The sequence below is a fragment of the Podarcis muralis genome, chromosome 4 (assembly GCF_964188315.1).
Source record: "Podarcis muralis chromosome 4, rPodMur119.hap1.1, whole genome shotgun sequence".
In the NCBI taxonomy this organism is placed as follows: domain Eukaryota; kingdom Metazoa; phylum Chordata; class Lepidosauria; order Squamata; family Lacertidae; genus Podarcis; species Podarcis muralis.
Window position 1 is genome coordinate 22523028 of NC_135658.1, and position 16008 is coordinate 22539035.

Genomic DNA, 16008 nt, shown 5'->3' on the forward strand with positions numbered 1-16008 from the left:
AGTTCTACAGGTTGAGTGTTATGTTATCAAGCAATAAACATACATGCATAAAGTGATGTTTAAATAAGTGAATTCAAGAGCTATGGGATCAGAGCACTTAAATGACTGTGCTGGCCAAACAGTGTTATTACTGATACCAAGGATGACTTAGATCCTTAGAAAGTGGGATGTTTGAGGAATTCATCCTTTTCAAATTCTGATATGAACTGACCTGATCCCCAACTTCCTAGACTAATGCATTGATCTGAACTTAAGTTATCCACCAGCATTCCCACTTCCCAAATGTTCTGATTAAGTTCTCAGTTGTTGTTCTTTAAAAAAAACCAGAACAAAATAAATTTTAAAAGCACATATTTAAATGTATTATTTTTGCGCAAATATTATTTTAACTTGCAGAATGATGTGGAAACATGGCAGAATGGACAGATAGGAGAACACATACAAAAATGAATGGATATGTCAAGCCCTACTAAAAAGTACATTTCCCCCCCAATGGGATACTTCTACTCATCTTGCAACATTTATTCAACTGCATTTGCTTTGCTTTGTAAATGATGGTTGAGTCTCTTAGTGATGTTTGGCAGATTTGCTGAATGTTGAGTACTTGATATATTACAAAGAATTACAAGAATGGCTAGAGAGTGACCCATAAATATGTAAGTGATTATAACACACCTGAAAGTGATCAAAATAATGGCACTGACCTAAAATGGACAGGTGGCATGTGGATGCACTGCTTAAATTTCCTTCTTCTCAATTCTGGCAGGTGTGACATACCACTTACCAGTGGTAAATGTTTTATGCCAATCCTAGTGCCATCTGCCAATAATCCATTCTTGATATGATTTATTTTTCTGGCACCAATAGGGACTGGAGAAGGCTCTGACACCTACTGGCCATTGTGAAATAAGATAGGATATATTGGGAAGGGCCATAGCTCAGTGGTAGAGTATCTGTCTCGCATGTAAACGATCCCAGGTTCAATCCCTGGCACCTCCAGTTTGGGCTGGGAGAGCCTCCTGCCTGAAACCCTGGAGAGCTGCTGCCAGCCAGTGTAGACAAAACTGATCTAGATGGACCAGTGGTCTGCCACTAATATAAGGCAGCTTCCTATGTTCCTATACATTAAGAGGTATGGGACAGCAGATGAGATTTAGTAGAGTTTGCAAATACTCAGTGGGTCTAGTTTAGACCCATGTTTCAAGACAAAAATACTGTATTTAGTAAGCATTCTAAAATAACACCTGTTCAACATTTTTCCAAAAATCTCCATGGAAGCCAATCCTGCAATCTATAAACAGATTTCCCCAATTATTTCCAACACAGTTACTTGATGCATGTGAGTAATGTGTGTGTGGAGATATTAAATCCTCCGGTTTGCTACCAATTTAAAAAGATAATTTAACAGAAAGCCTAAAATCCATGGCAATCTAGAGTGTAGTGCCTGGGAATTGTATAAATGTCCCTCCCCACATAGTCTCTGCCTGGAGACATACTGGCTTGTTTGAAGGGCATCATCTGTGTGTTGATCTCTAGGATTTATAAGAACGTCATAGGGATGTCTTAGGTAAATTAAGATTTTATATAGAACTGCAAGTGACATACATGCCATCCGCAGTGTAAGATGCAGATGTCCAGATAGTTCAGAAGATGAGAGGCACCATCAGAAGTTAAAAGATGCAACCCTGCCAGTTAGGCATGGCTAAATCCGACGAGAGCAATGCAGAGGGACTAACCAAAGTGCTATGGATGCCCCAATGCAATGAGGCTTTCTCCCATGTAAGTCTGCATATTGACTTCTGCTTGAGTGCACCCTGGCAAGAGCTATATGTAAGTAACAAACATGTGAAAAGCTTGAGGGCACCAGAGCCTGCCTTGGCAAAACTTACTTTATAAGCCTGCAGTTCAATTTAGTTTTAAAGCATTCTGAATGAGATGATTTGGTTAGGAAGACTTGGAATATTCTGAGAGGGAACACTACTAGTGGTTTTGATCTGTGTAAGATCAAAGTTCAAATCTTTGCTTGATTTGATCTGAGTGGCCCTACAGCACAGGGTCTAGCGTGGGTAGCCAATGTGGTGCTCTGCAGATGTTGGGCTGCATCTCCCATCAGCCCCATCCAGCATGGCTAATGGTCAGGAATGATGGGCGTTGTAGTCCAACAGCATCTATAGGCCACCGTGTTGGCTATACCTGCCCTACAAGGTTGCTGAGATGACGACAGTACAGCATTCTGTACACTGTGAGTCCTGTAGAAATAATCAACAATAAACCATAATATCTATTTCAACCTAAGGGGTACATTTCATGGGTATGCACAAAGACATCCTATTGTAGCACATGCTTTAGAAATGGACTCCTTGCCACTGTATTGGAAACATGAAAATCAGATAGCATTATTGTCATGTATGACTGAAATGTGATTATGTTGCAACAAGTTCTGAGCTTTAGTTTTCTCAAGCGTAGGTCTTGATTAGACTGCCTTCTTTTTAAAGCTCCTAGATGCATGGAGTTAGTGATCTAACATCTACTCCACTCATAGGTCCCAAAGGCAAGACCAACAAGCCTATAATTCAGAACTTGGATGGTGTGCCACTGAAAGGTGCTAATGTAGTAAATTGTCCTAGCAAGCAGAGATAATGCCTTAGCATATCTCTCATTTGGATAGTACTGCATTCATTTACATTCTAAAATGTTGCCTTACTTCCTTTTGATAAGTTTTGCAAAACACTGCCTGCTCACACCTTGCAATTTGAACAGCCTTCCAGCACTTAGAAAGCCACAGAGCTTTGCTGAATCCGAAATGTCTCTCGCAACGAGGGGCAACTGAACCATATGGTCCACAGCATCTGTTTAGTTAAAGCTGGGGGGCGGGAAGGTCATTCTTGATTTAATGAAAAATGTCCATGCTTTTCTCTTCAAGATATTAAATAATCTGGCCATTGCAGCCAGTATATAAAGTATAAAAAGGCAAGACTGGCAATACGCTCCAGCTTCCCTCACACAATGAGCTAGAGAAACGTGCCCCCAAAGGAACTTTGGTTGTCATAATACGGAAGCACATCACTTGGTACAATGCACTGAAAATGGGTGCCTGGGAGGTGTCGCATTTGAAGATGCTTATATATAAAAAGCACTGTCTGCAGGCTCTTTGTGGGAAGCTATTCTTTCTTTTGAGAGAGTTGATTTATTTGCAAACACAGCCATTATCTCCATGGAGATGATGATACCCAATTGTTTAGGTTTTGCACTGATCTCTGTGATTATAGTGGTTCTGCTTTTTTCCCCATTCAGGACCATCACTCCTACCTCCTGGACACTATTGTTCAAAGGAATTAGTATTCCTAGTCTCTCTACCTGTCTAGAAACAATGGGAACAATTCACCAAGCAATGTTGCCATGCAACGTCCCTTAATTATAACTGAGGTTGAACAGAAGGCCCCTGCAAATCCTAATGCAATGAATGGAGGAGATTACATAGCCATAATGCTTGGTAGATTTTGTTCCCACTGTCCCTGTGATTTCCATAATCATAATGATTTTCATTGTTGGGACCATGTGTGTGTTGGAAGCTCAGTACTCAGAAGCAAATTTTTAAAGTTCATATCTAAATGAAGCTATTTCACTGCAAAATTGGTTCCATGATGACTCCAGTTTAGAGATTCAAAAGTAGTATAAGATGCAACCCCCTCCAGTCTATCTGCTAATAGCTTGCATATTGCTGGATAAAGGAGCAACCAACAGCTTTCTCAGAGGTAATCTGCTGTGCTAAAAGTGAAAAAACAAAAATGTGATATTGACTTGAGACTCTGCTATGAATGGCTACAATGTATGGGAAAACGTACAACCTTTGACACAGGAATACTTCAAGCCCTGCCTTGCACCTTATGAAAACAGATTTTGAACCAAAGGTAATATGGCTAATTTTGCACTGTTAGAGGGTGGACAGCAATGAAGAACCTCTAATTTTTGATCAATGGGGGTGGAGGTGGAAAGTTAGCTTGTTCTGAGAAAAATGACCGATATTGATAGAGCATCATCTGTGGCCAGTTTACAAAAAGAGACTTCTAACAAGGCAATCCTATGCATGTCTACTCAAAAGTAAGTTGAACTGGGTTCCATGGGACTTGCTTCCAAGCAAGTGTGTAAATGACTTTTTATTATCTTATTCCTAGTTATTCCTTATTTTATTATCCCTATCATCAGGGGTTCTATTTCCACTCTCAACTGATATTAATCACAATATATTTTAAGGCAGAACTTCCCATCATGACACTATCTGGATGTTTCAAAGTAAAATTCCTATCCTCCCTGACCATTGGCCATGTTGGCTGAAATGTCTGGAAAGCCCCAGGCCTGGGAAAGGGATATCAAGCTTGCAATGGATATGGTACCCTCACCGATGTCCTGAGTGGGTGGTTCAGTCATGAGGATGGATTAGGAAAACTGCCTGCTGGACCAAACAATGCACATGGTGACCCGGACCCATCAACAGGGGAAGGGGGTCTGGGAGATGGCTGTGCCCACAACTCACTGCTTGAGAACATTTGCTGTAAATGAATGAATCTAGAGAAAAACCTTGTTCTCAGAAGAAACACACTCTTTGCAGCGAAGAACACAGCATCCTCCAAAACCTTTGACTTCAGCTTAAATTTCAGTTCTGCTTTTAAACTTCAGAACTGCTGTACAAACTTGCACTTGTGTGTTCATCTGTAAGACACGGGCAACATTCATCTTCAAATTAGCATTCTGCTCAAGTTACCATTGCAGAAGTAATATGCCAGCCACCTCTTTAACTGTCAAGAAAGCTCCAGGGACGCAATACCAGAGAAATACAGTATGTTCTATGCTTCACCTTCGGGTATCTAGGATCACACAGGGCATAAATCATCAAGGTTCCATTGGAATTGTGTTGAATTGCTTCAATGCAAGATAGCCAAGAGTTTTGTGGCACATTAAAGACTAACAAGATGCATCGTGGCATCAGCTTTTGTAGACTAGAGAGCACTTTGTTGGATGCATGAAACATTATCTTGTGCATGTATATCTCTGCCTATCCATCCATAAATATAGAGGGAAAATGGAAGTGTTTGGTTTCAAATCCCAGGGGGATGCAGAGCCCACATGTTCCAGAAAACGCCAGTTTTTATAGTGTATACACTTTTGCCCTGCACAGCAATCTCAGAAGCAGAATGCTCCCTCTTGCGTGATTGGCTATTTATTTACATTTTTACCCCACATTTTCCTCCAAGGAGCTCAAGGCATTGTACACAGTTCAAACTCCCCCACTCAGCTTTGGTTCAAAAGAAAGCCCAAAACCGCCAACAGCAAAAAAGTACTACCACCCCAGCTCTGTTAACACAAAATATCTGAAGGAATGCCATTAGAACAAAACACAGCATATATCAGAATGTAAAACAAGTCAAATCCAAATGCATGTCAAAACAATCTCAAACACAATCGATCAAATCCAAGAATTAATTCAACAAAGGTCCTCCATCTGGCCTTTATGTTCCCAACCCATACTTGGCCTCTTTTTTACAATGATGGGAGCTGCTTCTCCATGGAGCAATTTATTTTATTTTATTGCAAAACAGTGGCAACAGATATCTGTTGCCCCCCCCCCCCAGAAGATGGCCTTGGCTTGAAGTTGGGTACCAATGTCCAAAGGGGAAGGGCTTGGGGATCTTCTTCCTGTTAGCCGAGCTCTCCACACATCACTATGTGGCAGCAACAGAAGTGGACCCTAGTCTACAAAAGCTTATGCTTAGGTCTAGCGCAAGGGGTTGCACCACCTGAGGCAGGCACTGGCTCTGCCATCACCACTTCCCCCTCTTCATTGAGGTTTTGCTGATGGCATCCTCATCTTCCCTCCTGCCATCCTTCCTTACTTCCCGTCCTTTCTCTTGCTCCCAAGAAAGTGTTGGTGTTGATGTCTTCTCCACTGTTCCCTCTCCACCCTTCCTTCCTCACCTCACCCAAGGGGGCCCTCTGTGGCATTCCATGTTTATAACAGTCTCTTTAGCCACTGTGATTTGCCTTAGGCAGTCTCCTGCCTACCTCACCCAAAAGGCCTTGCCCTGTGGGATGAGGCAGGGGGGAGGATGAGGCAGGGGGGAGGAGTAGGGCGCCAAGACTCTTGCCTCGTTGGGTGGAGTGAGAGGGGCTGATGGGCAGCCAACCCAGCTAATAACGAAGTGAGCAGGGGGTCCAATCGCAAATTCACTGCCCCTTGTGCTGACCACTTGAGACATTCTCATTCTTCTTTGTAATTGGGCCAACCCTGCTTATGCCACAATAAATCTTCTAATGCACATGTCTTCCCAAAGATAAATCCCACTGAATTCAATGGGACTTACTCCCAAGTTAAGTGTGTATAGGATTACAGCCTAAGTTTCTAAGATGGCACAAGATCTTTGTTGTTTTTGCTGCAACAGGCTAAATGGGCAATTTTTCAAGAATCCGTCCCTTTACCAGTTCTGAGTTCTAAATTCTTCACCGAGTTGTGATTTCACGAGTAAAGCCCCATGCATGGTTTTATGTTCTTCAGAGTATATTAAAGTTTGGCTTGGCATGACGCACTGCTGATGCAAAGGAACACTACAATTTTGTAAATGAAAATCTCTTACTGAATTAGCCCGCATGAAAAATGAACATGAAATTATCTACATATACAAGTGAAATTTTACTGCTGATCAAAGCAGTAGCTAGACTACAGTCCTCAAACTGCTTACTCTAGAGTAGTCTCAAGGATATTAATGGCACCAGGACTTATGCAGAACATGAAAGGTATTTTGAGGGGATACTTCTAAAAATATATCAAATCTTGAGAAACTGAACGATGAGAATCAACGTAACAGATGGATTGTCCCCACCCCGCCAACATTAATAACTGGATATTCTACCCATGTTAGTAACTGGAAATGCAAAGCCAGTGGCAACAGGTATCTTATGCCCCTCAATGATAGCTGGAAGCTTGGGAGAAGTTCAGAGCACAATGAGGTCATGATGTTGGACCACCTACGTTTAGGCACGTTTCATTACAAAGGACAATTACAGTGGTGCCTCACAAGACGAAATTAATCCGTTCCGCGAGTCTCTTCGTCTTGCGGTTTTTTTGTCTTGCAAAGCACAGCTATTAGCGGCTTAGCGGCTATTAGCGGCTTAGCGGCTATTAACGGCTTAGCTGCTTAGCGGCTTTAAGAAAAAGGAAACAAACTCGCAAGAACTCGCAAGACATTTCGTCTTGCGAAGCAAGCTCATAGGGAAATTCGTCTTGCGGAACGACTCAAAAAACGGAAAACCCTTTCATCTAGCGAGTTTTTCGTCTTGCGAGGCATTTGTCTTGCAGGGCACCACTGTACTTTACTTTGGGGCTTTAGGATTTCCAATAATATACCAATCAATGAGTATGAAAATAACTACTTTGCTTGCATTGTTCTGATGCCAGGACATAACATTACTAGCGGGACAAATATTGAACATCAGTTTAAATATGCAAGACATAAACATCTACTAAACAGAAAATGAAAATGATCGAAGTGTAGCTCTTGCAAAGCCCCCCCCCCCGCAGCAAAATTGCATTTCGAAGAAGAAGAAGAAGAAGAAGAAGAAGAAGAAGAAGCAGCAGCAGCAGCAGCAGCAGCAGCTTTGACAGATAGATGGCAGAAAATATACAGGAGTAGCCTAGCCTCACATCTGATACACCTTGTGAAATATAGTCCAGATAATGAAATGTATAAAAAGTAGACAAAATCCCTATGATATTATATGCAGAATTATAATTCCTCCTGCTGAGATGATTATAAATGATCTCTACAGTATTTGTATGAAGTGTTGTTTTTTAAAAATAAAAAAATACCAAGAAGCATATTTAGGTAACCTTCCTTTCAACGCAGGAATGCATCATAATCAGTTTAGCTGGTGCAACTTCTGAGAGCAATTCACCAAGTACCGCTACCGTGACTCTTACATGCATTTCACAGATGCATGTGAAGGGGGCCCACCCCGATTCTGTTGGTGTGAATGCTGGATGTTTAAAGAAGTAGCAGGGGTACTACATCGTCAGATAAAAGGAAATGCCCACCTGTTTTGGAACAGAACAAAGCAATGTACCAAATGCTCCATTTATTTCAACGGGCCTTGCAGAAGAGGCCCAATGCTTTGTGGAACGCCTCCCTCATTAATAGCAACTCAATCTGGATTCTTCTTCTTTTTACCACATTGATATTTATGGCCAACAGTAGCTCTGGCAACAGAAAGGTATTTTGTTTTAATTTGATTAAAAAATAAAAACCCCTGCTCCCTCCCTTGACCCTTTCCAGTTTGTTTATGGACTGCAGTCACCCACCTTTAAAAAGAATTATTGCCTGACATTTCACGGAGCTTTTACTGCTTGCTTGGAACAATGCAGTGAAACAGAAAGAATCTCCTCTCTCCTGTCATGACCCAGTTCTGGGTTTGTGCTTTTTTGATGAGTCTTTGATCTGCAGCAGGCCTCATAGGCTCGTTTCCCGGAGGAACATGGTGCCAATGTTGTAGGAAATCTTTCTCACTCTGGCAGATGTGACAGAGGACTTTGGCTGCTTCTGACCAGTTCTGACCTCCAGGAAATAACAAATCCCAGGGATTTCCTTTGGAAAGTTGTCTGGAAGCTCTTCACGGGATCGAGGAATGAAGATAAAATTCTCTTCCTTTTTCAGAAGCCTGGGGATGGATGGGGAGGAAGGGAGGAGAGATTAAACAAAAAATCAGTGTTGAATTGCAGTTCTCAAACTACAATGCAGACCAACTTTACAAGGCTCAGAAGATTAAACATTTTCATAATTTCTGCACAAAATGTAGTGTCAGTTAGCCACTTGGTAACAACAATTGGCAACAGCAGATTGAGCAATCCATGTTCATATATTCATTCATTCATTCATTCATTCATTCATTCATTCATTCATTCAATACTGCTCCTCAAATCTCCTAATGACTGTCTCCAATGGCTTCATATAGATGTCAAGTAGCATTGAGGGCAGAATAATGCCTTGCGGAACCCTACAGCTCAGTTAGAAGGGGACCCAAAGGCAATGTTATTCACTGAAATTGATCATGAAGGTAGGAGCAGAACCACAGTGCCTCCAACTCCTAACATGGAGGTGATCCAAGAGTATACCATGGCCTGGCCTATGGTATCCAAATCCTCTGTGAGATCAAGGAGAAACAGTGATGTCACACACTCTGTTTCTCTCCTAATAAAGGTCATCCACCAGGGCCAATTTGATCCTCCAACCAGTTTGGGGGACCCAGACTGAAATGGGTCTAGATAATCAGTCTTACCCAAGAGTATGAGTAGCTGCACCATTATACCCTTAGTTATAAGAGAACATAGCTAAATCTGGAAATCTCAGCATCCGGCACCTCCCCTTTCCCTGCCAAAGTGTGGAACTAAATTAGGAAAGATTGCCTAAAAGCTAACACATTAAACTATGTGGAATCGTGCTGTGTGTGCTTTGGATTTGGAATGGTTCCATTTGCTTTAGAAATAGAAATTTAGGAACCATGCCTGAGCCAATGGCCCAACTCTGTTTTGGCGAGAGATGACCAATATGGCTAATTGAACTGGAGAGACACCCCTCCCCAATCTTTCTGACTCACAGCTTGTCTGTATTTGCCAATACAATATTGGAAAAGTATTCTTTTTGTTCAAAGGTTTTGAGCAGGTTTTATTCCTATGGCAAGAAATAAAGGCGCTCACGGCACAGTTTCCACTGCTGGTAGAGGATTCTGTGCTACCGTACAGCATAGTCAATATGTTATCCATACAGAGGCCAGACAGATCCTGTAAGGGTATGAGAGGCAATGCAAAGACTGCCAAAAGTAGAAATGCACACACACTCTATCTCAAGAGGAGCTGTGTGGGATAAATAAGTATCTGCTTGGGGATTAAGTGTTTTGGAAACAGCCGTCCCTGCCAGGGACCTTGCAAGTCTCAGACCATTATGCTGAGCCCAAGCAGGTCCCTTGAGCTTGATAGCAAAATCCATTCTTTCAGCTGTAAAAATTATATGGAAGCTTACATTTCTGCAAAAAGCCAGTATAATCCCCGAATGTTTTCTGTAGGAGTCATACGGCTTCAGCTGGTGATATATACCCTCAGCAAACAAGAACTGCATTCACAAAATATTCAGATGCTAGCCAAATCCATTTCTTGCTGCTTTCCCCCATTTTCAGAAAAAAATGGACCTAATAACTGTTTATACAAAATGGACCTAAAAGCTGTTAAAATATATCACCTATATATATGAATGCTAACTGAAAGATTACAGCAAGTAGAACATGTTTCTATGGGGAAGAAAATTCAGTTAATATACAATTTAGCCTTAGTAGATTCAGATATTGGGGTATCAAGCTTATGAGATATCTACCATAACAGGTGAACATCAGTAAATACAGAAATACATTTGACAGTAGACGTGTTTGCATTTGGCCTGTTTTGAACAATTAATTTACCTGCTAGTCCAATACTCTTTTATTCATGACTCTACCATTGTTAGTGGCGTAATACAACTATTACATTACTCAAGTCGATCAAGAATAGAATAGATCAGTGATCACCAAATTTTCTGGGCTCAGGGGCCCATTTAGAATTTTGAGAGGATGTTGTGAGCACCAGCCACAAAATGGCTGCTGCAAGGATTGACCCATAATGGTTGCCATGAGGTTGTGGGTTGAAGCAAAAATAGGAATATTGCTATCACTATATTTAAAAAGCATGAACTGATTGGTTGACCTGAGAGACCAGGGTTCAAAATCCCAGTTGCTCACTTTGTCTTGTGCTGATAAGTGTAGATCAGAGCTTTCCAAACTTTTCATATTGGTGACACACTTTTGAGACATGCATCACTTCGCAACACACCAATTCGGTTTTACTAGCAAACCGCAGGTTAAACTAACCCCTTTCCAGCCCCGGGAGAAGCACAGGGAGCGTTCGCACGACACACCTACACACTGTAGCCGACTCACTAATGTGTTGCGACACACAGTTTGGAAAGCTCTGGTGTAGATTTTTGGGGCAGATGGTTTACTGTTTATAAAGCTGGATAAATCAACCACACTAGAGAGAGTACCAAATATGCCTTTGGTTAATGCAACCTCCTTGAATTCCCAAGTCCTCTTTATCATGAACAATAGAAACAGCTTTAATTTTAGTGCTAGCAATACGGACTAAATATGCCCCCTTAAAGCTTTCTACAGAAAAATATATGCTTTGCTGTATACGCAACTGTTAGATACCCGGCATCTGTAGTTTTGCTTTATTTTCAGGCCAAGTAGCCAATTTCTTTCTGCTTCAGGCCTTGGCTACTACCAGATAGGACTGTTGACTAAGAAGTTATTTAATAGTCCTCATTAACCAGTTCTCTTCCACCAAGGCTCCTTTTCTCAGTCTTGCTAGCACAGGCTATAAATTCTGATGTGAGGTTTTTATTTCTTCATTTGATGGGCTTCCACAGCCACAACTGTGTTACCCATGACCCTTTCAACAACTTAAGTAGTTTAAAGTGAATTTTCTACTTGTAAAAAATACATCCTTCCCTAAGCCTGTTACTGGTAAGAAACTCTGGATGCCCTTTGTATAGAAAGGGGATGGTGTCCCAAGTGCTTCTTTTAAGTCCTCCCAAGGGATTAGCACAGTCAGTTGGGTTTTTCTCCCCCTTGAACAGCATACCGCTATGTCCTATATTGATATTCTCCTCAGTTTCCACAGCAATGTGATACGGAAAGCTAGTATTTGAGACATGGAAGGTAAAACAAAAACAACCACTCTGTACATTGAGCCCAACGGGACCGACTTCAAAGTAGACCAACAAAGAATTGTTCTACATATCCCATTCACAACTCTTTCACAGGTGGCAAGCTGCAAAAGAGGGCTGGGATCCTGCATTTCAGTTATTCAGCAGGAGAAACTTGCAGGACAAGCTAAACTGTTCATGCACTAGTGACCTCCCACTTAAGGATATCAGCACAATTGTATTTTCAATTCCTTTTCTAATGGTCCTCGGCATGGAATTTGTCTTTTTCACAGCGGCTGCACTCTGGGCCAACATCTTCATCAAGCGGTCATCCATTACGACCCCAAGTTTTCATTCCCAGCCACTTACTGCCAGTTCAAATCCCACGGTCATATATGTGCAATCAAGGATCTTGGGCCCTGACATGCATCACTTTACCCTTTTTAAATATTGAATTGCATATGCAATTTAAATGCCCATTCACTTAAGTTTGGAGAGGTCCTTCTGGAGCTCTAGTCATGCCAAGCCCTGGCTTGGTGCCAGGCCATGAGTCCTTAAAGGCCATACTGGACATCCCAAAAGACAAAGTCCTTGAGGAGCACATGGACCCATGAGTCCAATGTGAGGATCCCCTGATGAGGAACTCCTAGGACTATTGGATGAGGTGAATCAGCCCCCTGGTCCTTGAGAATGGAGCCACCAAAAAGCTTCAGGTCAAAGAGTGATAACACAACACCAGTGTCAAAACCTGACATATCAGAGAGAAGATGATTCCACACATTAAAAAGACCCTTGTGGTGTTTGTTTTTTTTTTTTTTTTTTTGCAGGGGGAGCACAGCCCCCATATACTCAAACTGAAAAATCACACTTGCTCTTTAGATTTTACGTCGATTTCCCCATTGCCTACATGCCACACTAAGCCGCAGAACAGTTTTCAGAAGCCCAACGTAACTGGAAGGGTGAGAGAGCTTCTAGCTTTCCATCATTCTTAATCACTTTCGTTGCATATGGCCAACAAAGGTAATTAAGAGATCTTCAGTATATACAGTATATACCCCAAGCAAATGGAATTGGGGAGGGGGGAGTCCATTCAGTTGCCAGACATGAGCACTGTCCTGCCTTGTGCAGCATTTAGAATGGGAAGAAGATTGTAATCCACCGTGAAAATCAGGCACACACTGTATATCTCTGTGTATTATTAATTGGCCAAAACATCGCATTTTGTTACAAGCAAAGGTTGTTATACTCATTATTGTTATGCTGATGATTTGAGATCAAAAGTTAGTTCCCAAATTGCAAGTAAAAGCAAGCTAAGCCAGCCAAAGTTATTTGTATGATAATAAAGTACCCATTATGATTGCTCATGTATTTTTAAAATGTTTTATATCTCATTAGATTTCTCATGCAACTGAACAATTCATGCACTATTGCCCCTGAATAATACATAAATGTGGATTATAAAATGCAATACGATAGAGTAATTACTGGCTGGTCGGTTATACAATACAGATATCATAGCTAGCCACTAATTGCCAGGACAAGGGGCAGAGGAAGCTGTCTTGATTTCTCTGCAAGATTTTTTTTCTGCAGTAAATTCCTGGAGCTTTTGTTTTTGCATTATATCTATTTGTCTATGCATGCAAGTGTGCAAGTATGTATATAGCTGTATACAGTGCTTTTTTCTGGGGGTACGCATACCCCTAAACATTTTGTGAATCTAAGTTTGGCCTCATTGAGGGGCAGTATTTCAATATTGGGAAAATGAGAGTACCCCTAAACATTATTATTTTTTTAGAAAAAAAGCACTGGATATACATAGATATAGATAAAAATATAATAATGTTTATATAGATGCAGCTGTCTATATACATTCAAGACAGATGCATATTTATGGTTTATATAATAAATAAATAATAGATAAAATTCATTCCGACACTGTTTTTCTTTCTCCTTTTTATACATTAGATATATTTTGTGTTATAACTTGTGGGGGGGGGGGGGAAATCAGAACACAACCTCAGTGTATGCCTATGGTATAGGGTGGTACACAAATCTAATAAATTGTCGTCGTCACCACCATCACAAAGTGTATTCTGAATCTGAGTTGTTCACATTGGGTTTCACTCTAGTGCATAATTTCCCCCAAGGGGTCTAGACTGAGTAGAATTTAGTTGGCTACAATCTAATACTGATGTTCTTCTTTTTATGTCTCTGTGACAAATACATGAACACTGGGGTGACAACATTGGGGATGGGGCCAGCAAGCATGGACCAAGCTCCCCACTCTGCATGTAAACTAAATGTGTGGAGGCAACCATATAAACCGTCTTAATGAGGTCTAAGATGAATGAAGTCTAATGAAGTCTGACTGCCATTCCTCACGGGGTTTTTAAAAAATATATATATAATGTTTTACTGATTCCCCCCCAATATATCTTAACAAACAAAACAGAACCAATACTGAACACAAAAGATAACTTGCAATGTGCAATGGCTAAGATGTGAAGTTTTACCAGTGGGAGACATTAAAGACAAGAGGGAGCCCAATCCGGCACTGTCTATGAGAGAGGCAGACAGACTCCTGCAAAAATGAAAAGCAAGTACTAGGATGTGCACCTCTCGTTTCTGCCTCTATATTGCAGGCAACAACAACAACAACAACAACAACAACAATAATAATAATAATAATAATAATAATAATAATAATAATAATAATATTTATACCCCACCCACCTGGCTGGGTTTCCCCACCCACTCTGGGCGGCTCCCAACAGAATACTAAAAATATGATAAAACGTCAAACATTAAAAACTTCCCAAAACAGGGCTGCCTTCAGATTTCTTCTAAAAGTCAGATAGTTGTTTATTTCCTTGACATCTGATGGGAGGGTGTTCCACAGGGCGGGTGCCACTATTGAGCAGGTCCTCTGCCTGGTTCCCTGTAACTTTGCTTCTCACAGTGAGGGAACCACCAGAAGGCCCTCTGAGCTGGACCTCAGTGTCTGGGCAGAACAATGGGAGCAGAGATGCTCCTTCAGGTATACTGGGCTAAGGCCATTTAGGGATTTAAAGTTCAGCACCAACACCTTGAATTTTGCTCGGAAATATACTGGGAGCCAATGTAGGGCTTTCAGGACCAGTGTTATATGGTATTGGTGGCCACTCCTAGTCACCAGTCTAGCTGCCACATTCTGGATTAGTTGTAGTTTCCGAGTCACCTCTGAGTCTGTGGGCAGGTAGGGTCTCAGCCTGAATACCAGATGGAGCTGGTAGACAGCTGCCCTGGACACAGAACTGACTTGTGCCTCCATGGACACAGTTACCCCATTCAGGACCAGGGAATCCTCCACACCTGCCCGCCTCCTGTCCCCCCAAAACAGTACTTCTGTCTTGTCAGGATTCAACCTCAACCTGTTAGCTGCCATTCTATGGACAGAGATGTACCTTTTTTAATGTTGCTGCTGTAAAGCAGCCTTCCCCAACCCTACAGATGGGCTCCCATCTGCCATCAGAACCAGCCACCATAGCTAATGGCCAAAGGATGATGGGAGTTGAGATCCAGCAACTTCTGGGGGGGCATAAGATATGAAGAGCCCATCTAGTTCAATATCCTGTTCTCCCAGTGGCCAACCAGCTGCCTGTGGGAAAACTGCAAACACAAGAGCACCCTCTTCTCTTGCTTGAGAGACTGAGGAAAGCTGCTGTGAAGTGCAATGTGCACTGAGGGTGCTATATAAATAACAATGTGTTGTGTGGGGAAAATTCATGGCAAAGGCAGCATTGATTGCAGCCAACCCACACAACTGCATGAACTTTTAATCCCTCAAGGATCAACAATTATGACCCCGAAGTGGTAGTGGTATGAATTAGCCCATAGGAAATTAAGCTCTTTTTAAACCTTGGCAGTCTGCAAAAATTATACTTTGTGTGTTCTCCTAGGTTTTTCTTTTTTACCTGAAGCTCACATAAAAAAATGTTTTCTTCCTGTACAAAGCTCTATAATTCCACAAGATAAAAAGAGAAACGTAGGTATCTTGTGGGTATGCCTGCAGTGCTCCTAGGTAAGTAAACATAATATGTTTGTGCTTTGTACAATTAACAAAAAGCTAGTAAATATTTAGAAGAATTGCTGGCATTGGCCTATAACTCCATACCTCCGCACACCCTTTGTTCTTTCTTGGAATTTAACCTCAGCAGAGATAAAGAAAATGGAGGTCAATACCCATTTTTCT

General features: G+C 41.5%; 1 protein-coding gene across 1 annotated transcript in view; it reads right to left on the reverse strand.

Annotated features, from left to right (window-relative positions):
- Window positions 1–334: 334 nt before the first annotated feature.
- Window positions 335–16008, reverse strand: part of GUCY1A2 (guanylate cyclase 1 soluble subunit alpha 2) — a 150831-nt gene continuing 135157 nt past the window's right edge. The window contains exon 8 of the mRNA XM_028726190.2: window positions 335–8706. Within this exon, the coding sequence (XP_028582023.2) occupies window positions 8499–8706 (208 nt within the window). The 3' untranslated portion in view covers window positions 335–8498. The remainder of the gene's footprint in view (window positions 8707–16008) is intronic.